The 23778-nt window shown below is 38.7% G+C and overlaps 1 protein-coding gene across 1 annotated transcript; it reads right to left on the bottom strand.

Annotated features, from left to right (window-relative positions):
- Positions 1–314: 314 nt before the first annotated feature.
- Positions 315–23437, bottom strand: LOC145215003 (cilia- and flagella-associated protein 54-like). The gene is made up of 54 exons (XM_080083655.1): positions 23154–23437; positions 22790–23057; positions 22488–22703; positions 22259–22402; positions 22081–22182; positions 21906–22019; positions 21642–21837; positions 21326–21424; positions 21138–21250; positions 20641–20960; positions 20389–20512; positions 20185–20314; positions 19820–20025; positions 19532–19695; positions 19153–19329; positions 18931–19075; positions 18767–18845; positions 18307–18506; positions 17726–18011; positions 16943–17103; positions 16734–16856; positions 16486–16628; positions 15999–16224; positions 15285–15508; positions 14883–15039; positions 14633–14782; positions 13952–14099; positions 13446–13627; positions 12900–13060; positions 12259–12501; positions 11991–12188; positions 11466–11618; positions 11267–11401; positions 10907–11065; positions 10540–10672; positions 10074–10206; positions 9568–9748; positions 9100–9300; positions 8366–8579; positions 7864–8063; positions 7198–7364; positions 6699–6841; positions 6244–6426; positions 5572–5676; positions 5371–5499; positions 4948–5121; positions 4040–4228; positions 3556–3684; positions 3090–3269; positions 2518–2754; positions 2022–2227; positions 1770–1873; positions 1077–1378; positions 315–705 (listed from the first exon to the last, which is right to left on the bottom strand). The coding sequence occupies exons 1-54, from the start codon at positions 23339–23341 to the stop codon at positions 406–408; spliced, it is 9444 nt and encodes a 3147-aa protein (XP_079939781.1). The 5' UTR covers positions 23342–23437; the 3' UTR covers positions 315–405.
- Positions 23438–23778: the final 341 nt, after the last annotated feature.

Genomic DNA, 23778 nt, shown 5'->3' with positions numbered 1-23778 from the left:
AACTTAACAGAAAATAGGCAGGCAATGTCTGAATGCGTTACTCTCGTCAGCAAGTCTGCTATCGAGCTGCCAGTTTTTATTGCAAGTCCTTTGAATAATTGTTTTGGTCTTCTATTTTTGGGGGTAACCTGGTAACTTTAATTTAGTTCAACCTATCAGATTCCACTAAGTTTAAGCAGTGCCGCTTTAATTTCTTGATAAGGGAAGCACAAGTTGCTGAGGCAGGGTTAGGACCGACAACTTTGGACACAAGGCGGTTACGCTAACCAATCGACCACCCCACGGACCTAGAATAGATCACCAAACACCTGCAATAAATTCTCACAAAACCAATATTATATTGTTTCAAGTCAAGCAAAACTCCAATAATCTATATATAAAACACAGCATCTCCAACAATATTCACTAAACCGGGCATAGAAGTTGTAACAGCCATTTGTACATGGGATGTCCCGAATCAACACAGCATCCGATGATAAATAGATCGACTAGACTTTGGGCGGTTTCTAATGTGATATCAAACGGCATCTGGGATATTGGTTCGTCCGAACTTGAGATAAGACTGACAATCTGATTGAGGAGATGTTTCCAGTCTTCCTCCAGCTCCGCATCAATAGTAACCACCACTGAGCCCCGTTGACTCTTCCTCCTGCGTGACGTTACTTCGCTTTGAGCGGCAACGCGCCCGAAAAATTCTTCCGTGCGCTGCACAAAAATGATGTATTAAAGTGAAATCTACCGCGCAGTTTTCCGGTGATTACTATTCTCTTCTGTTGAACATACCAAAAATTTTTGGTGAACTATAAAAACTGTGCAAATTTGTGTACCGGCTGATTCTGTTGGCCTAGAGTTGTATGTTTTTGATTCTATACAAAACAATACATGGTAAAACCAGACAAAAACACACAGAGACAGTTTCGCAGAACAGTGATGACACAAAAAAATGACTTATCGAGACAAGTTTCTGATTATTTGAATGATTCTTGAAATAATCTGCCGTACGATCGCAACTCAACGGCACGACCATCAAATACATCATAATCCATAAGGTTAAATAATGAATGTTTGGTATTCACCTTTCTGAGCGCATTCACTTGCATGGAAATGTTTTGGAGAGTCTTGGTTGGGACTTCCCCTCTTCCACAATCCACTGTCGCCCCTTCAGCGTGGTAGACACACCACATGAGGGCGGTATTGCGTGCTCCCGGCTCTCGACTCCACTGGAAAGCTGCGTAGTTCTTGCCGCGCGGCAGGGCAGGCACATGACTGGATGAGTGGTAGGCGGGTAAACGCGAGGAAAGGTATTCGTGTAAAGCCCAGATGCGGAGCAGAAGATCACCGCTGTTAAGTGGGAGGCGGACAGGTGTGGATTTAATAGCTGTTAATAAAAAAACAAATTGTCGTAATTAATGTAAGCTTGTAAGGAGCTCAACGTTCTTCCATGACAGATGACTGTACGTATATATACCTATTTCCGACTGAGCAAATATAATTACGTTAAACATGTATGATGAAACAGTAGTGTGCGCTCTTTCTTGCTAGGTGCGTTCGAATGACAAAAACCGTCAATTACAGAAATACAGCTATAAAAATTCTCGCGAGTAAAACTTTGTTGAAAAAAAAGTTTGCGATATTTGGTAAAATGCTTCTAGGCTGGTCTTCACCCACTGCCTCAAAAAATCATGTGAGTAAAACACATGAGTATGATTTCTTCACGGTGGTCAAAATGGATACGAAGCAGTGTAGGTTCAGAAAAATATTTTTTTTACCGGGCTCAAATGACGTCATCCTATCGCTATCGTCAGAGTTTGACGGAGGTCTTTCATCATCAAAGGCGTTGCCACTGGCAACTAACGAGGAAAGTCGAGATTTCCTGAAAATATATGCCCTTGTTAAATTTAAAATAGCAACATAATGAATGTCCTACATTCGGGTAAGCTATTAAACGTTAGAATACATAGAACATGTGGGACCTCTCTTCAGTACACATTCGGATTAAATACAGCTTGAATTGTTGGTACCTTTGCAGTAGCACATAATACATTAGAACATGTATCCAGGTCAGTTCACTGTTTCCAGACCGAACCGCGTTCAGAAGCGGTTCCACAGTGATGTCATCACCTGACGACGACGTCCACGGCAGGTTTGTATGATCAGTAGTAAGATCGAGCAAAACAAAGTCAGGCAGTGCCGCTTTATCTTCGGGATTAAATGTCAGAGCTGTGACCTGTGAAAGTTTGATCAAAACATGGCCTAAAATTTGCAAAAAAATAAAATACCTAAAGCCTCAATAAACTTTGCTTACTACGGTATACATTTTGGGTTGAGCACGTATCTACCGATAAAGTTATGTTAAAAAATAAAAGCATTTTCAAACGTCAGACCAAAAAATATGTTTTGGGGATAATAAAACTTAAATTCGTAAACGTGTCCAAGATAATCATGTAGGAACCAAAGCTTTGTTTGTTTGTTTGTTTTTTGAAGTGAACTGTAATGTAAGAAAATGTGGTTTGATACCTGTGGGTTTCCAGGCAGAACCGCTCTCTGTTGGATTCCTCTTGCTGCGTGGTAAGCGGAGAAGAGGGCAGTAGCTACACGCATTTTGGCCTGGGTCAGCTCGAGAGGTTGCGATACGACTCCCACGTCAAGCGAGAAGCTCCGTTGACTCGTATTAACCGGTAATCCTCCCGCTGACACGGATGGAGATGAAGATGCTCGGTCTAGTTCGGTTGGAGGTTGTGCGGCATTTGAATACTGAAAGACACGAAACATAGGTAAAAAATGAAATCCTAAATCTTAGTAGTGTTATTTGGCAAGGCATAATTGGTGAAAACGTTACCATATAACATGTTACTTGGCAATGAGGGAAAAAACACAAGTTGTCACAATTAATTCGAATACTTCCAATATTTTCATTTAAAATGTTGATTGCACTGCATTAATCATACATGAAAATTTGGTCTAAAGGTGTAAGAAGAAGTTGTGTTTTCAGTAAAAATACCGATTTAAATTTTGAAGTTAGAAAATTTACTTAGTCGTTAATATGTGTTGTTACATGTTGATAACTTTGGTTGTAATATTGCAGCTACCTTTGTTTCTATTGTAACAAGGTCGACCAGGGCTGTTTCGAGATGAGCTTGTCTGACTGTTGTAAGATCACTGGTCTGACCCTCGCTTAATTTAACAGCTTCGCGCAAGCTGGAGTGAGCCGCTTTTGACTGGTTTGAACCGGTTGGACCCGATGATGAACGAATCAGCATCCTTTGAACCTAGAACAGATGACATTTAAGTGTTCAAACCATGTAAAAGTTTAGTTAAGGCTTGACACAAAGATTCCATTGGTATACTGGCACTGCCATAGATAAACACAGACCTAGAAACATGAATATATATACCGGCATATATGTAATTTATGGACAAATACTCAAATATATACCACACACTGGGTCTATACCAGTTATATTTTGAAAAAGATGAAAGCAGTTTATTGATTTTTCCGCCTGTGTTTATTTCATAGCGAGTGTTTTATAATAAGTAATATGCAGTTTTTGTTACCTTTCCTAGTTCAATTTGTATGTCTGCCATCAACTGCGTTTCCTTGCCGACAAACAGTGAGGATAGAGATCGTGCTTGTGTAAGTAATTGTGCAGCAACCTGCTCATCATCTCCAACTGATTCAGCCGACTAAAAAAATTCAACGTAGCAAAATTATACATCCCATAGAATCTGTTTGTTTCAGGAAATTCTTATGTATACTTTTTTCTATAAAGGTATTTTTATGGGGAATACATATAGAATTAAGGAAATTTTTGTTTTACCGAAAAAACTCTATTATTTCGGAATTGTTTTGTTCCTCGGTTTATGATATTTAAAAAGGATGCTAACATATTGATAAACATCGTGTTAGTTAGACCATGAGCCGGTTTATGTTGTACATACTTCTCCAAGCACGTCGGTAGTAAATAAAACATGCGTGTTTGTCCTGGGCCTTCAAACATTTATAAAGCACTCTTTTATGTGTCAGGTAGTAGGCAGTTACCTGTAGCATTGCATGGGCGATTCTCAGTTTAATTTGTGCGAGCAGATTGGAATAAGTTGAATATATGTTACGCGGAGGAGATGACACAGTGGAGAGTTCGCCACCCGAGTCACAATGTGAGATTATTTCACCTTCTTGCATGGCCTTCAGCAGCAAAACCGAATGGGCACTCTTGTATGAAATGATGCTCTGCGGAAAGGCAGCAAAGTTTACGAACAACAAACAACCACAAATAATGCAACGCAATTTGTTGACATTTTACTGGAATTACTTGAAACAGCAAACTTTTCACCTAAAAGACAATTTTATTGTAACAATTAAACGGTTAGTGATTAATTATTCGTACTTTAAACTAAATAATACAATCTAAACCAGCGGTTCCCAAACTGGGGTCCGCGGTCCCTTAGGGGTCCGTGAGGCAATTTTTGGGGGACCGCGAAGCGGGTAAAGTAATTCTATAATCTTATTTGGCGTCAGTTTGTGCCACTAAATAAGTTAAAAATCAAAGTAGAATTGATAATCGCCTGTCTCTAATGCTAAACAAAGGCCTTTATTGAATGACAACTATCAAAAATGCAATTGTTCGCGCACAATCGTAATGTTTTTGTCCTGTTTGTGATGTCACATGCTGTCTTTGAATGATTTTGTGCGCAATTTTGCATAACTGGCTAAAATCCTGCAATCAACTTTATTTTTATGAAATACACATTTAGGCTTAAGGACCGCGAGCCCTCGAAATAATGGCAAAGGGACCGTTTTGAAAAAAATATGAAAAAGTTTGGGAACCACTGATCTAAACCCTTATTGATTGAACAACATAACACATGCAGCGATTGAAAAAAACACAGCCGTGTATAGCTAATGGTTTATCAACAGAAAGATGGTGCTCTAAATTTGAGTTAATTTACCTCTTGTCCTGAAGCTGAACCGGAAATAATTGAAAGATCAGCAAATCTTGTTGTACATTCGATGAGACCCAGTGCAGCTCGATTTGACAATTCTGCTTGTTCGTCAAGTGATGATGAAGCGTCTTCCAACATATGCATGCTCTCTTCTATCGAGATGCCATCCAAGGAAGAACCCTTTTTGAAAAGAAACAGTTGCACAACAATCTTTGTTTATGTATTAAATAAATTGCAAAATATTTCTTCCCATTGTACAACTTTTTAATGTATCAAGGAGTTGAGTGGTCAAAATTGTTTATTTTAAATTCAAACATTATTGCAGTCAAATACTTCAAGTTGGGTTTGTGTTATTTCTCACTTCCCCCCTAAAATAACGTTTGTGCCAAATATTATCTGTTGTAAAAATGACTGGGCGGGTTTAATTACCAGTATAAGGAACATAGCTTGCATCTCAACATCATCACATGCTTCAGCCTCGGCCAGTCCCTCTGCACAGTAAAGTTGGACTTGAGAATGATCAAGAAGTCCGGCACTGTCTGGTGCAGTGCTTCCCACCTGTATTCACATTCAATCGTTTTTAACTGGGATTAATTCCAGACTGTCCGCATGTACTTCAGTTGCACTTACCTTGCCCAGGCCCTTGATTTGTGTTGCTAAGGCCTGACACATCCGCAGACGACAATCTAGCCAGAGACGCGCGTTGAGGCGGGTGCGATACAACTGTTCCATTACCTGAAGAAAATCGATACTGTAACTGTACTGGAGAAGATATTACGACCAGTTGGTGATTTTTAATATATTTTGCTATTGGGACTTTTAGTTAATTCGGCAGCAATTGGTTTCTGCTTTCTGTTGATCCTGCCCACCAAAATGAAATACAAAGTGCTTACAACTAAATGCTAGCTTTACCGGGTCGAATTTTCAAAAAGCGCAACCATTTTCATTAAAAATGCCCCCCAAAACACATCTGCAAAAAAAAAGCTAATCCAATTTTACGGCACGCAAAAAAACGTCTTTTGACAACCCCTTAAGGCGCAACACGCAACTTATAAAAACCTTTTTTCATAGCAAATATATCTTTAAAAGGATGCTATTTGGGTAACAAAAGCGCCACTATAGCTACACTGCTAAATGCGTAATGCTGCAAATTGATTTGAGATATTGTATACCCACAAACCTTTAGTAAACGTAAACACTGTGCATTTAACATTTAACATTTACCTTATTAATAGTAAGAGATATCAGTAATAAAAATGTAAAGTTAGAAAACACATGTAATCTTTTAAAATTTCAACTAACTTGATACGGTTCGGCTTGTGGTGATTGTCTTCGATTGCGCTCAGCAGATTGCGTTGATATTTTCTTCTTTCGTAAAGCCGACCGGAGTTTCCTTGTGGTGTGACTCGGCAAATCATCGAACAAGGGCGAATTTTGCAAAACTTGGAGAGCTTGCAAAGCTTGTGCCGCACTTACAGTTGATAGCTACAAAAACCATAAAAATTGATAAGGTCACTTGGGAAAATGTCCTAAACTTGTAAAATGCGCCATTGATACAACTCTAAATTTTGTCAAATACTATTCACATTCGGTACAACATTAAGATTGCCACCATTAATTGATTGTTGATGCAACAACACCTAACCTACGTATTATTCAAAACTTTTTCACAAATACTTAATGTTACAGCAGAATCAAATCACGAGCTACAAGAAAATCTCATTTTTTGAGTATATCAACTAAAGAAAACAAATTACTTGTCTCTGTTGATAGATTTCGGAGAGTAAATAGTGTCCACTGACGAGCAAGTAGAGTTCGGATGACATCAACGCATCACTGGATGTTTCGAATGTGTGCGTCATCACAGCAGTCAAATGCTCAGCAACCGACAGCAGCATGCCTATCATTTATCAATAACAGTTGTTTTATTTGTAAACGAAAAATTATGTTTAACCTTTATTGAAAACGTCATAGAAATTGTCAGATCCATTGATCCCTATAGGTGCCTCGCAACCATTCTTTTAGTAGTTCCCTTTACACTGCTGTGTAATCGGGCTTATTTTCTGCTTTAATGGTTCTTTGGAAAACTTTATGCTTCACAATCCACTGCTGTTTTGCATCTTTTGTTCATGTAGTCTGTTGTTGCTTTTCTTAATACTTTTTTGTATTTTTGTTTGCATGCTAAAACTACAAAACTGAGAATACTGGTGAAATTTTGAAAGACCCAAAAGTTACAGACCAAGATGAAACATTCACCTTTCAGTAACTGTTGCCCCACAGGCCTTTCACGTTTCGTGAAGAGTTTGTTGACGTATTTTGATGCAGAGGCTGATGAGAAGGCACTGATGTTGGATCGCACATCATCAGACAAGTGTGGAAGCTTGTTTGAAAAAGATCCCGACTTTGGCGTCAACGGCACAGTTCTGTAATAAAAGCGCAAGTTATGAGTCGTGTGGTCAGTACCAACGTTTTTTTTCGACCGGGGCATAAAAACACTTGTTAGGCGACATACATAACCAGGTGACAACGACCAAATAGGGTTTATCCTAATACAACTATAAGTTAGACTTCAACTGATTTTGTATAATGTCGAGCTACACTGCACTAATACGTTAATGTTATGACTGGGAGTATGATTTCTTGGAATAATGTTATAAATAAAACACCAAACCAAAGTACTGTATATAAATCTAATATACAAAAATAGAACAAACAGGGGTGCAATTATTGACTGAATGTCACTCGGAATATCTGCTTGTTAACTCATGACCAAACCTCCCAGTCACTCCCAGTATACAGCGCTCAAAATGCTTTTGTAATTCAACTAACATGTGGTCAGAACACTTGGTTGTCAAATATGAGACAAATTTGTTAATGTAAATTATTCAGCATTTAAACCCAATATTTTAACAAAACATCTACCTGTGTTGAACTTCGGCTTGAAAATCAGGAGACACAAACTGGAGATCTTGTGCTGTTGGTTTCTCAGGTATTTTCGTTATGGAAGATGCGATGGAAGTCAGAAGACGAGCTTGGCCCAATGTTACTTCACAGGTGAGGTGGGGACCGTACAAAGTGGAAAGAGACGGTGATAAACGTTTGCTTGCTATCACCTCCATAGCCTGAACAGGGATTAATAAACGATAAACTAACATGTTTTGCAAAAAATAATTTTCTTTTATAAAAAAATAGTCATGTTTAAACTACATATTTTTTTCTGTGAATCCATCAAGCACTATTGTTTTACACTTGACACAATTATAGAAAAAAATATTAAAACAATTGTTGGATGTGTTAAAATCGTATGGTGTTTTTGTCAATATGAAAGATCTAAAACGTTGTCTTTCTATAAAATAAATCGGCCTGCTCATTGGCTTCGGATATGTTTTTTCAATATGTTCAATATGGTTTTCAATAAACCAACCTTTAAGTTTTCCACGTCCTCAATCAATTTCTTTGTGTTGAAGGTGACAGTTGGCACAGGTGTGTCAGGTGACGCGTATGAGACGTCACTGGGATGAGGAAGTCGAACTCCGTACAACAAGTTGATTGCTTCGTTGGTCGCCTCCTTGAACATGCGAAGGTCAATGAGGGCGGAAAGCTTTTGGCATCGGCAATGAACCGATCTCTGTAGGTCCCTTAAATGTAACGGTCACAAAATGGAGTTAACATAAAGGAATCGTGTAATATTTTCACTGCAAAATAAGTCACACTTGTTTAGATTTAAAATACTTCAATGCACGAAAGTGAACATACTGAAAATTTACAGAAAAAGTCAGATGCCAAAATTGTCTTTGCCATAACGGCTAATACAAAGCTATTTTCAAATAGCGCTGCAAAACAAAAACTTGTCACCTCAGTTGTAGTATATTTTAACTTAAATACTGTGCAAAAGGGCCATCGGGGTGAAATGACATCACACAAACATGACGTAACGACATTTGATACTGACACAAAATAAAAAAAAACAAAAAAACAATTGAAACCCGCATTCAATTGAAATCTGTAGACTTGTTAAGTTTTGCGATGTCTAGTATACTTTGTGCTGTCAAAATAGCCAGGCTTATCGAGTACTTGGTTACTGACTGATCTTGACTACTGTTGTTTTCAATCACTGCGAAATACATGTCAAACGATAAAGTGAAAACACAAACATACCTGCAAACAAATGTAGCGAGGTATTGGTAGAAAGTTAGCGCAGGCAACGCGGGAAGATTGAATTTAAAGCTGACAAGTGTATCACACAGCCAGTGTAAGGATGCCACTACACTCTGAAGACTGCAACGAAATCGGTCGGAGAAAATATCGATTCCATTCATCAGATTGTTTGACTGAACACGTGACTTTAAAACAGATGATCTAAAAATAAACATAAATACTCGCGTACAAAATCTGCCTGCAAATTTTATGAAGAATTACGAAACCGTGCATATATAAAAATATATATAGTTACATTTTTAAACATAGCCTAAAGCCTTAAAATGCAGAAAACGAATTTAATCAACACAGTGTCAAAAAGGACATGAAACTGAAGCACTCCAATACTAATAAGTCGGAAAATAGAACAAAAAGTCGTTTTATTGTCCCTTCTTAAAAATGAAAACTAATTTTATAAAATGTTCTCACCTGGCTTTAACGGGTGATGTATAAAGTGAAGACTCGGCCACCGATGGAATGATCTCGTATGAAGCATAATCAAAATCCGCTGTTGGATGAGGAAGTGAAGATCGGAAAATGGATCGGACAAGATCAGCTGCAAGGAGCGCACATCCCGATTTCATGTTCACGTCCACCATTGTCAGTTCACCTATACAACAAAAAATCCATGTTGCCATATAAACTATATGAATTCGAAACTAAATGACACGTATGTTTAAATATGACAAGGTCAAATTTTGGCTTAATTTCTTTTAACCCACGACGCTCCCGGGGACGAATCCTAAACAGTTTTTTATGTCTGTGTGGGCCGGGCGCCCTGATCCATTCGGCCAAGTTACTGCCCTAGCTGTTAATTGATCAGGAAATGGTACAATGAACAATTTTGCACCTATAATGAGCAAAAATAACACGAAAGCAGATTAGGAATATGGCCCCTTTAGAAGGGGTTAGGGCTATAACAACTGGGGGTTTACCTATTTTGCATGCCAAAGATATTGCCAGCAAACATCCCCACACGCCGCACATCCCGAGAAAATGACTAGGAATATTATCTGCATCCTTTATAGATTTTCTCCATTCGTGTATTGAGTCTTTGCATCTGAGTATCTAAACAGAATAAAATGAAGTTAAGGACCACAGTAATTGTGTTTGTTCTCACTTCAAAGCATTACCTAAACCTTTTTGGGCATAGACCCCAATTATACCTACATTGCGCTCTCCCCGTAACTAAACTAATATAACTAAATCATAGTTGAAAATTCAAAATGCAATCAAATGAGATGCTAGGTGATTATCCTAAACTTAGTTCACCTGGTTTAACTTCAAATACTTAAATGACACAAATGGGTATTGTATATGCTCATCAATAAATTAACCTAACAATTTTGGGGTCGCGACTCGGGTACAGTAAAACACTGCATCAAACAAATGTGAACTAACTTGGTCAAGAGCAGTTGTCCACCACTTATGTGCAGCTCGCTTGTTGCCTTGGTGATAAAAAAGGTCAGCAAGTTCGTTGGATGCTTGGGCAACCAAATCCCGCTCTCCATGAGACATTAGTAGTTCAATCGTTCTGCAATTACAAAGAACTCAATTTAATTAAAATCAGTCCGTTAAAGTTAACTTAAAAACCCTCAATGAGACTTTCAAGGAAGTTTCACGCAAAAAAACAACAGTCGGTATATTCTGTTATGCAAGTAACTAAAAAGCGATTTTATACATGATAAGGCCACGCATTCATTCAGATGGTCGCTTTTTGCGAAATTTTACGAATTATTTTTTTTACGAAATTGAACATGTCAATTACCGATTATAAGACTGGATAACTGTTGAAAGTTGTGACGAGGCAAGTGTTTCAACTACGTCAGTTGAATTGAAGTCGAGATTTGTGACGTCAGGTGGGCTGGTAGAATGAGGCTCCTCATGTTTTGTCGAAAACTCCACGTAAGAACTCGCAGATTCCAACCTAGAAGGTAAATGAGTTGGCATTGGGTCACATTTTTAGACCTGGAAAGTCTCCAACAGTTATATTTTTTTTCTCCATTTCTACATTTCATCAATTGGTTACATGTAAATGAGTTTTAGTGTTTGTTTTTTCCAAACAAAATTGCGATTTAACGTTGGTCGGTTTATCTGCTGTTGTTGCCTCTGGCAATTGTTAACTTACTTGGCACTGGTTTTGCGTGACTTGGCCACTTTGCTGTTTTGCGAAGCCAAGTAGATTGACAGCAGCCGCCTGGAATGTTGCAAGGCCCGGGACATGTATTGAGACTTGGACATCGTCACACGGAGTCGTTCCATACTTGTACAAGAAACAACCAAACGTTAACAATAAATTGTGACCAATCATTGTAAGTAATTGCTACCTGTGGGTGGGGTTGAATGGGACACGAGAGAGCGCTAGAGCGCGTCTTCCACTTTCGTATACGTCGTGTGCAGCAGGATCAATGTGACCACCAACTCCTACAGACGACGCGTCATTATCAAAGTTGATTTGTAGATTGAGACGCAAATAGTCACTGCAAAAAATGATTGCAAACAAAAAGTTGTATACCAACACAGTGAAACATTCTCTAAAAGGTATCTCTGCATATTATGTATCAACGACTCAAGAAATTGTTCAAAAGGCACGTACGGCTATATCAGAGTTATAACCTAGTAGTACAAGCTCAGAACTGGACGCGATTTTTTTACGCCCGAAAGTTGGTGGAATTGTGGCACAAATAAGGCATATCCAGCCTGGCCCGATTGTAGTGCGTTTGTTTTCAAACTTAGGCCGAAACCGGTCTAAAACCGAACCCGACCGGACTTACAACTCTGTGCTGTATATCATCCTCTCTTCAACCACACATAGTTTTATTGTTAAATCAATCTGTCATGAAAATTATTACCTATTGTCAACTTTCTTTTTTCCCAGGTCTTGTGCAGCTTCAATGAAGTGCGTCTGTGGATGTTTTTCGCCTCTATAATTTTGCACTCGATCCCTGAGTCGATATTGTGCGTGTACCAACACAGGTGTTATGATGTCACTGTAGCGGTCGTGGGTGAGTGCGGAAAAACGCAAACAGATGTCCACCAAAGTTTCCCATCTAAAATTGTTTGTGTATTTAAAATTAAATAAAAAACACACATATATGACTTAAACACGCAAAAATCCACCTCGATTCGAAATGAAGGATTTGAACCGCTTGAAAGACGATGCGTTTTACCAGGGCCGCGTCAGCTAAACTGATGTCATCCACTTGGTTTTCAAATTTTAGGGAAGCCCCTCCCTTCACACTGGTCATATCACCCACAAGGCTCTCCACAGGCCAATCGCCACATTGCTTGGCATCTTGCATCCGAACCAACATGTCAAGCAGGAGATCAGCTGCCATTGCGACCGGATGCCATACGATTGATCTGCGAGGAACATCTGTGATTGCTAGGCAACTATATAGATTTTTAACAAAATCCTGACTTTTTCGGGTGAAAAACATTTTGACGCCTAAAAGTTACAGAAACTGTTTAACCAGTTTGTTAAAAGTGGGCCACAGATTATTATCGTTCACAAAAAAGTTGTTCGAAAACAAAACTGCACTAAATAATGGATAAAATTAACATGCATTTGCCTAAATTTTCAATGATAGCAAAATATAGCAAGCGCAATTGCACAAAATATAGAATTTTTTTGTATTCATATTTAATGCAGGTTTAAGACATACATCTTTTTAGCTTTTGCAATACCTTAACTATATCACAATGATAGTTTGTCTACCCAAAAATGACAAACACGAGTAAAATCAAGAAACAATACACACCTGATTTGTTCAGTGGTAACAACAGCTTCCACATTATCAGACATGGCTTGCAGTGCAGACGTGAGACACGATAGGAGAGATTTTGCGATATTTTGCAAAAGTGTCCAGTGATGACCACGGTGTGCAAGTACCAAGCCCCGACGGAAACTCAGCATAGATGTCTATTATTTAAAACAGCAGCTTAATAGCCATGTAATCCTGTAATTCTTGGACAAGTACTACAAAAGTAACCAAAACTACCCATGCTTGGTCATGAAGAAGCATTTTTGTTGTAGATTGTGCATTTTTGTTCAGTGGAATTTAGGGAAAGATAGCGCAAAACTGCTGACACAACATGAATTAAAAAGAATTTGTTTAATAACAGTGATACACCCCAAAAAAAAATCTAACCAAAAAATTCACTCGGCAGTGATGCTTAAATAACTCCGTATAGCACCGTTTAAATACGTATACTGATTTGCCTTCAAAAGAGAGATTTAGTGTTTCGAACAGTAAGCAAGTTCAATTAATTATTCGCAGCTGAAATCAACATTATAGTTATTCTACCTTTAAGGTATCAAGTATAACAGAAGGTTGGATTGCTTGCATTTCAGGGTCGATTGTGTGAGCAGAGAGAACCGATGTAGGTGAGTTTGTTCGAAGTGTTCGCGGACTTTCCGGTCGAGCCGCTGTCTCATCGTCGACCACAGGAGCTGCAGCCGGTTGTGTGGGAGCTATCGGTTCCGCCACTAACATCATCAGAAAGTTTTTTTATTGCGAGAAAATTACGACAACATATTATTTGTACACATGTTAGTTAATGCAAGAATACGTTTAGCGAGCAAGTATATTGTCGCGATTTTGTAAACAAGTCACACACGCTGGGGGCAAGTGTTTTTTTTTCGACAACCTAAAAAAAAGTTGCTACAATAATCACTGTTGAACAGTATATAATTTGGGGTCAAATAATGAATGACTGTTCCAACAAAGCTAAGAATCCTGAGTTCAAGAAAGTTTACAAATGGGTGGCATGTTCGTCATACAAACCATTATCATTGTAAATCTTTACGAACCCAGTGATGTTGAAATGGCAAGATGTGCCGCCTTTTCTAGCGTTAAAAGAAGGTCAGATGTTCCCTCAGTGGGTGTGTCGTAATGATAAGAAGTTCCGTCACTCCATCCGACCACCAGAGTTCCACAAGAATCAAATGACCACCATCCCTAGATTATTAAAATGCAATAAATTGATCAGACATAAGGACAATTAATACAAGTTACATTGATTGCCGGAAAATTAACCCTATGCCTCTTATTAAATGGCTGATAAGATCTAATAATTTTGCAGGAACAGAATATTGGTTATTTTTTCAGAAGCAAAATAAAGGCTGACATGAAACAGCCAATAATAACTACCGAATACATTTTTTTCTTGTTTTTTGACAGAGACAGAGATTAAAGATTTTTTTAAATTACATTTTGTCGAGCATTATTACAGTTTGACACGAATGCGACGACTAACACTTTTAACCACCAACTTTCGTGGAAACATTTACTTTTTTCATTTTGGCTCGCTATCTGCCTACACTCTGCACTTCTAGTACAGTATGTACAGTATAAACAAACATTTTTACCAAATATGTTATAGCCACTATCTGTTGTATACTTTTTCATTTTACACTTCAGTCCATGTACGCCATTCCTAGGCTACGTGGGATCATTAGAGGTGTACCTGATACACATGAGGGCCAATTTACCTGGTCCAAGAAGTCGACTGTGTGGGATCTTGGCGTCCTTACGCCGTGCACATGGTTTCTGTCTTTGATCTTGTCAAGAAAAACGTCATAATGCAGTAGAGCCACCAAGTGGTTGAACTCAGAACGCCACGGCATTTCATCATTAGAAACCTGGATTAGATAAACACACAGTTTAGTTCAATACAATAGAAACCATTTCCCAAAAAAGATTTTATAGGTAACACAAGCAACATCTATGGGTAGGTCTTACCCTGCGGAGTTTTTTGCGTTTGACAGCATTGCGGTAAAACTCGACGAAATTTTGTTCCAACAAGCACAAAGCACCAAGCTCAGCTTCTTCCTGACCTTCACTCGTGGCGCTAGGACCGCTTCTCTTGCGCAGAATCGCCAACTTCTTCTGCTTGTCTCTACGTTAAATGCCATGACAATGTGTCAACATTATGGGCTATTTGGTAGCATGTGCGTTTTCAGGAAAAGTAAATATTGTTAGTAAAAGTTTATGTACTGGTATTTGTGCAACCATGTATAACTGTTTGATGTAATAATTAATTGACTTCGCTACATTTGTTGATATTCGGAGTTTACACCTTGACAACGTAACCTAAAGATAGTTTGTTTTATATCATTACAACTGGAAATACTTTGCACTTACTTTTGCTTCACTCTTTTCTTTGGTGCCTCCTGCGAAAATTCAACCACAGCAGCCGCGTATTTTCTCGCCTCTTCCCCCTGAACCGCCAATCCGCCAGGCTGCTTCGAGACTACTGAGCGATTGACAGCAAACGTTTCATTTCGGCGATGTAAGGTGGTAAGGACTTCCTTTGACCAATCGATGGCAATGTCGACCTGCTGCAGGCGCAGAGCTTTACGTAGCACCTGCGTTATGTGAGATGCTTTAATAATGAATTTAGGTTTAAGACAGGCCTACACTGGGAACTCTTTTCAGTATATTTAGCAAGTCTTTTTTAATTTTGCCTTGAAACGTAAACATCTTACGGACGTTCTAAGACATGGATCTTAACTCGATTTAGGCCATGGACCACCGTTCCAGTCAAAATATCGTGGACCATCATATTTTGAGTAAGATTAAACTTAGCAAACACAACAAGCATTTTGCCTTGAAATACAGTTCTTCCAAACAGAAATTTGGAAAATGATGTAACATGATTGAGAGCTAACTCTGAAATATATATTGGTTTTAAACGCCCCATGGACCATCTAAAAAGGGATCATGTACCATCAGCGGTTTAAATACTACCGGTTGAGAAGTACTGTTCGAGATGAACTTGTAAGAAGTAACGATTACCGAATTGTTCAATTGTCGCATCTAAAACGCAAAAAATACCAAAAACCCATAATCACTCACAAATACGAAGAATTCCAAATATCGTGTTCTGCGCCTAAACTTCGCCAACTCGCGATAAGCGACGATCGGTCTCATGCGAGAAAGTCGAACCAGTACTTGCGGTGCTTCCTCGAACCCAGTCAGTTCCCCGGCAGCTCTGGTCTCACGTGACATCTCAGCAAGTCGTTCTTCGAGCGCCGCCAACTCCAGGTTCGAAACGACCTCAGGAACAGCTCCTTTTCGAGATCTGACATAAAATGTGCGATGAAACAAAAGACAACGACGTATATTTGTGGTAATGTGTCTGTGTGTTTTTTTTCTCATACAATTCTGCGTAAAATAAGTTTGTCGTAATTTTTTTCTCCGTACACTGTACGGCAAAATTCAGTGCTGCCCTCACAAGAAACTGGCTTTAAAATGCAAAAACATATGTTTTTGTGAACAATTCTTCTCAGACCCTTACCGCACATAAATTTATTTAGAATAGCTTTATGTTAAATAAACCTACTTGCTTCGCTTGGTAGAACTAGTCTGTTCTTCGGTGTGTCCACTTTCGCCCAACACAAAGGAATTTCCTTCCATACGAAGCATTTGTTTGCCGGATTCGATTGCAGTTAGCGCAGCCTGGTTCTTTCCATATGCTTTAGTCACCTGCCCCACACAACAATTGATTTCTAACGGTCTACTGTGTGTGTTCCATTGGAACTTGTAAACGCATTGGACGATTACAGTTAAATTCTGTGTTTATCTACGAACCTTAGCGATATAATTTGTAAGCACAGCAACCATGTGATGAAGGGATTCGGCGACAAACGACGATTTCTTAAGTTTGAGTGCGCCACTCACTTCTTGTAGAGCTGAGTGGCATCTCGACCCAACCTGAGACAAATGCACAAAAAAAGGATAATTTTTAAGCCACTTTTCCGTTGCACTACATTTTGTTTAAATGAAACAAAAAGTGAAACCTGTAGCACTGGAATGACTGACACGTCGGCTTGTATGATGGGTGCGATCAACCCGTAAGTTTGTATTACAGCTTGAAGCAGTGAAGAGGTATCGTTTAACCAACCGGCGATTTCCATGGCTACCAGCATACGTTCGCACTCGCGAAGACGGGCTATTTGGCCTGGTAAAAAAAGTTGAATCTGTTAATGTTGTCCGAGAGTTGTCTGGAGATTTGTTTTCATTCGTTTGATGCGAAAGGCTCCCATCGCATTGGTATGTGCGTGCACGAGCGCATGCACCCGTATTCGATGGAACCACAGTGGCAATAGAACATTTCCACTACAATTCGCGTCTATAACGCCCACCCTTAATTTTTTCTTTGAAAATTAGTATAAAATTTTGCGCGTTATACTCGAATAAATACGTTATATCCGCCCAATAAGCCGACCCCAGAAAATTAGGTGGAAAACGTAAGGTCCTGAAAATCGCCTTTTAGCCGGAAAATACGGTACTTGCAATAGCCGAAAACTTTCAATTTTGTTCCGACTTGGTGGCGATTTGCACTTACGTCGAGCGGATTGGTCGCACCTATATTTGTTTTTAAATATAAGGAAAAGTTGCGACCTATCTGCGAGTATATACGGTATAACTTAAAACAGACATGCAGCCCATAACAAAAAAATACAAAATATATTCTTGTTTCGTTGCCGCTGTCTGATCAATAAACCGTTTTAGTGTAATTTGCTGTTAGAGATTATATTTTTGCGCTATTTTTTTTTTTAAATCGCAAACTTGATTCTTACTTGGCATAAGCGGGCCCTTGTTGCACAGCTTATCACAGTAAATCTCGTTTTCCCTGACCGCTGTCTCCACTCCGACAAAAATTGACGTCATCGCGTGACGCAACAGCACCGGGGAGCACGCCAGCGCCACCTCCTGGTCAAGATGGTAGGTGGTGAGTGAAAAATCCTGCCTGGCTGTGCTTGTCCACGCCTCGGTCGAAATGTCCGAAGGAGCTTCAATGAAATGATCCCACAACACTGAACACGACTGTTTCGAGATGCTGAGGCACCCCAACTTGTAGCTCATCTATGTAAAACGAACGTTATAAACACAAAAGTTAGCGCTAACGTGGTGGTCCAATCAGAAAAGCCCGTTTAGGCCCGAAAGTTTGATTGACAGGCCTATACTTTGAAGCCTCAGAAAAGACAAAAACAACAATCACAATGGACAATAACAGACAATTGCTCTTGAACAAGGCGTTTTAGAGCTGTTTGACGGTAGGTCAGACCCAGCAACTGGCTACTTAGCTAAATTAATTCGTCACAACCCCCTAGTTTTATTACTAAAAAACACACACATTCGCAGACAAGAGTCTACCAACCTGCGCTAGGAATCCCCAGGTTGAGAGCACAGAGAGTGGATGACAAGCGACGATGGATCGACCAGTCGTCCCAACCGAACCACCAATTAGTTTTCCATCACTTGTGTAAGCAGCTACTGCAAACACGTATCTCTGGTTCGGTTCCAAGCCGTCCACCCTTAGTTCACAATTTCTACCAGCTGGTACCTCGTCTCCAGTTCCTGTTTCAAATAAAAGTGTAAATGTAACTGATGTGTCCCTTCATATCACTGATGATGACATGAGCATTTGCCGAAACGTTTGAACAATAAAGCATGTCGCTTTTTACGTCTATTTTCACCATTAAAGTTTTGAACCATTTTGAAGGTGTTTAGTGCTGTTTGATTCGCCACGTTGTGAAAAACGAAACAGTTAGCACGTTTTCAATGTTCAGCGTCCGTCTACTACTCTACTCTATCACGAGATCACGTAAAATACAAACCTGGCAAGTAGTAGTCGTTAAGTCGAACTTTCACATTAGGTCCAGCAGAAAGACGACCAAAGATTCTGTACCAAGCCACCTACACATAAAACCAGATAATTACAAATTCCTGGAATAACTCTGATATTACTGCTTCATAAGTTACTAAAAAAAAATTTTTGCACCTTCATGGAGTCGGGGACAAAGTAGGCTGGTTTGAATGTCATGGAAGTAGGTGAGCGTGAGAGAAGAATAGGAGGTGGAGGAATTGGAGAATATTCTTCATTCTCTTCACTTCTGTTCAACCTCAACCAACTGTCCTCAAACAACCTGTACAAAATAAATAAAACTTAAAACATAATGAAGAAATCCATGAGCAGTTCCAATAAGGTAAAGCGTGTGCATACATCTTTTCGTCCGTTTGGGCCTTTTGTATTGTTGCTGCTGCTTTTGAAAGTAACTTTTCAGCTTTGGTATCATCCGCTGACTGCCGGTCAGCTTTCTGCATTAGCAGAATAGCTTTGGACAAAAGTGATCCTCCAATACTTTGATTCAAGCTTGCTTCAGTGACATTTTTTATAGCCCTGAAAAATGTAAACAGAATTTTCAATCATTGAATTTCAGTCAAGTTCGTCGATTTTTGTGATTGGGCCTTTAAGTTCTAAGCAACTAACAATAAACATCCACAAGTTAATGTTTTTGCAAGCCAATGCTTGGTAAAAGCAGACTTATTCGTCAAAATGTCACTTGTCAAATGGGGTTTGAACAAATGACTGTAAAACTTACATAGTTGAGGTTGCTCTGCTTAAGGTGCTTTGTTCCTGATGTATAGTTTGTTGGGATGTGTTGTAATTTATTAATTTCAAAGCAATTCTGTGGTGAATTGTAAGTAGTTCCACATGAAGATCTCTAATAAACTGTTCTGAGGTTGGTGTCAAGTCAGCAACAATCTAAAAGAACACACTGATTATGGACAGGAAAGATATATTACCATCCCAATGGTCACAAAAACATGTAGACACTTGGTGGCCAATGGTGAAATAAGGACCTGTGAGTGAAAAACTATACCTATACCTGATCATCTTTGTGCATCCACGAGATATCAGCCACATATTTGGCATCATTTGTTGCCATGTTAGATCGGCCAGTTGAAAGACAATCCATTCCATCCTTAACTACCTGTAGTGCGTTGCTAAGTTGGGAAGCAGGTGACATTTGGGTTGTGGAATACATAGAGTGTCTTGACATATTGCCAATTTCATCTGTTTGAAATGGTGAACCTTAAAGACACAAAAATGGCCGTTTTAAAGCCATTTGGGAGTTTTTTTTACCAAAAAGTTAATATCAAAAGCATAAAAAAATTAAAAACGTAATAGTTCTTCCAAATTGCACAACAAACCATTTTTTTTTCAATTTAAACACAAAAATATTTTACCAACCATCAGAGCTGGCAAGGGCTTCTAAAGCTAATGACAATCTCAAGGAAACTTCTGCAATAAGCTCAGGATCAACAGCTCCAATTCCACTCCACATCAATGATGAATGGACAATACTCAAAATGTGAATCCACTAAAACAGTCAGCAGAATTAAAATAGATTTAAATCATCATTAAATTTAAATATCTTCAATATGCTTTATTAACCTTTCCTGGACTTCCAGTTCTATTGAGAATACTACCCATGTCAGTTTTAGATCCTGAGTGAAGTTTTCCAAATACTAACTTGCATTTTTGCCAAAGGAGAAGGCTTGCATCCACAATCATGTCCCTTTACATTAAAGACTTTTTGTAAAAATAGGTATAAAAATGCCGAATTTTTTACACCACTTTATACCAAACTTTGACTTGTCCATTCCTATTTAGGCTTTTTAACAGTATGTGAATGCAATAACTCACCTGTCTATTAGCACATCCAAATCGAGTCCCTGAGGTGAAAACAAGGATGGCTCATTGATACAGTAAAATACTGTTTCTGCCATGTTCACTAAATCATCACTGATTTGCACAGAGCGAATTGATCCTTGTGTGGGAGGCGGAGCAATAGAATCAGCTGTATCATCACCACCAGAGGGCATAACTGATCCACTCGTTGTTGTCTGAACACGTTTCTGTGAACGAGAATGCACCAATCGCTCCATGACAAGCAGCAAGGCAAGACACAGTTCCGTGCCACTATGTTCACTTGAACCATCTTGTTGTGTGCCATCACCTGATTTCTGCAAAAAATACAATCCCACACATCCATTTAAATGCTTGGCAAAGAAGCAATACTTTTCATAATGGATTTAAAAACATCTATAACCACAAACTTTCACAGTGACTGATTTAAAACGGTACCGAACATGTGTGCATAAAATTTGTACTACTATATAGGAGAAAAACAACAAAATTACCTTAATGTAGATCAAAGCACAGTCTAACATAGTGTTAAAAGTGGACCACTGCTCATAACAAAATGCCAGCTTAATAAACCTCACAACACTTATCAAAGTGACTCCATCCTCGCCTGCAAAAAGTATTTGCCAAAAAATTGAATATAATGCTCATTATACATCCTTAAAAACAAAGCAGACATATATACCAGCAGCAGCAAGTTGTATCAAAGACTTGTCATGACGAACACCAGCCAGAACTGAATGATCAGCACCACTTGCCATGTGACCTGAGCTTCCTCCACCACCTAAAACACACAATACAAAATGCAATTCAATTATACACACATATAACGTTAATGTAAGAATGAGCATTTATGTTAACGGCGTGTACTGTTTACATAGCAACCGGATTATCGCATAATCCAGTTAATCGCATCAAATGTCTTGGCAAATCAATGATGTGATTAACCGGATTCGTCTGTATTAAAAGTATGACAACAAAACATGACTTTTGCACTGTACCAGCAATAATTTCTTTGCCAGCGAAGAACAATTCTGCTGTTACATCATTTAAATCTGCATCAGTTGAAGATGGTCCAGTTTGCAGAGTCCTTCTGTGAGTGTCTGAAAGTGCTTCAAGTATTGCCAGAAACTGTGCTGCCCCACCCTCAAACATTTCACTCAACAGCTTTTCTGTGACTGTCCTTGGCCAGGTCAGCTAGACAAAACATTTTTGGAAAGTTAGCACTTGTGATATGTAAAGTCATAATTAATGTCTTCAAATACCTGTGCAGCTTCTTTAAGGTTGTTCTTGACTTTGGGTCTCAGCATTCCTTTTGGCTTTCTTCTGGTTTCATAAACACTTCTTTTGAAAACCATTGATGCCATTTTGGCTGTCGCCTAACAAAATCACATTGTTTACAAATGCATATTCAAACTAACAGAGATAAAATAGACAAACCTGACGAAATATGTATTGTGTATTAGCGCTCTCAGAACTGTCACTTAACCGTTCCAACTCACTCAGTTCCTGCAGCTTGCCAAGAGCTCTTCGTGCAAATGCCTGTATGAAGTGAGTATGAAAGTTCTGTTAGTTTGAAAACTCAGTAGCTTTATTGACCTTCTCAGCATACACTTACCTCAGCATGATGACCAGACTTGCAATCATAGTATGCCAAACATACAGCTGAGTATAAGGTTACTCTCCAGGTCAAATATTTAACTCCAAGAAGTGGAACAGATGTTTCCATAGTCACAGAAGCCCAAAGCAGATATTCTATAGCCTGTAAGATTTATTCAAATTAGTCAAAATCTTAAACCAAATTTGATGACGTATAACAAAATAACATAATGTCAAAAATTACATACCTTTAATGAGTTGCCTGTTGTCATTAGCACTCTGCAGATTTGATACATGACAATAGTGCAGTTGTACAAAATCCAAAACAGAGACTCATATGACATTAGACATTGCATAAACGTTCTTAACCCCTCCAGAATGTTTAAAATCTTTTCCACTGAGTTTGATAACTGCAGGCCTGGATCCAGTTCCAAAATGCTCTTGTGTTCACACAAATAAATACCCTTAAACAAGCACAATCAACAGTCAGTTTTACCATCACATCTTTATACCATTACAACTTTATAAAAAAACAGTTTCAGATTTTTACCAGCAATGCCCTTGCTGTGAGTATGCTATCCTGCGGTTCTTGTTTTTCATGAAAAAATGCTTCCTTATATTTGTGAACATCATGCGTGTGGTCATGAGGACTCTGTTTGTATCTTGTCTCAATGTATCGTCCAAAGCATTGTCTACTTGCAACATCATAAAATCCATGTTTATGCAAATAATCTCCAACCTCAATCAATTTACTGTAAAAGAGCTCCAGTGGAAGTCGAGGCTCATATTTATTCCATGTATCAAAGAGCCAGTTGGACCTGAACAAAACCATGAAATATGGTTACAGCATTGATTTTGTTTGTAATATTTAATGCAGACAATTGGTTTGAAAACAATGCAGTCAAATTACCTACCCTCGAGAACATGCTTCAGTGTCTGTTCTATCTGAGCCTTCAGCTTTTTTAAAGAAGTATGCTAGAACTCCTTTTATCTCTTTTTCAGCTGCACAGACAACTGGATTGTTTGCATCAATGTTTCCATAGTATGAGGCATGTGCTGGACGAATGCTTGACAAGGCCACATTGATAAGAGTTGAGGCCATGTTAAGTCATTTACAAAAGTTGCATTTAATATTTATACTAAGAAAGCTTAGTTAAATGTGGGTTCACACATGACTGCTGAGCATTTGTATCAAACGCCGGATCTAAACAAAAAAGAAATTAGTTAAGTACACTGGTTCCCAACTGATGTCTGTGAGTTTAGCATAAAAGTGACTAAAAAACTTAATGCATAATGGTGCAGCTTGCAACAGGTGCAAATTTATTGCAACATTACAAACCAAGCTGGGTGAAAAAGATCTCACTCAGAATAAACAAACATGTTTACTTATTTTTCCCCTGCTGTATTGTTATTTTTATTGCGAAACTAGCCTTTTGATTGTTTGCATGATATAATGATTCATAATTATCCAGTCTGTTTGCTTTAAAAGGCAAACTTTTTGTTTCATTATTTTCCAGGTGTAATAGAAACCAATCGTAC

This window comes from Phallusia mammillata, chromosome 2, assembly GCF_965637545.1.
Source record: "Phallusia mammillata chromosome 2, kaPhaMamm4.hap1.1, whole genome shotgun sequence".
Lineage (NCBI taxonomy): Eukaryota > Metazoa > Chordata > Ascidiacea > Phlebobranchia > Ascidiidae > Phallusia > Phallusia mammillata.
This window is presented reverse-complemented; position numbering and strand designations above follow the sequence as displayed.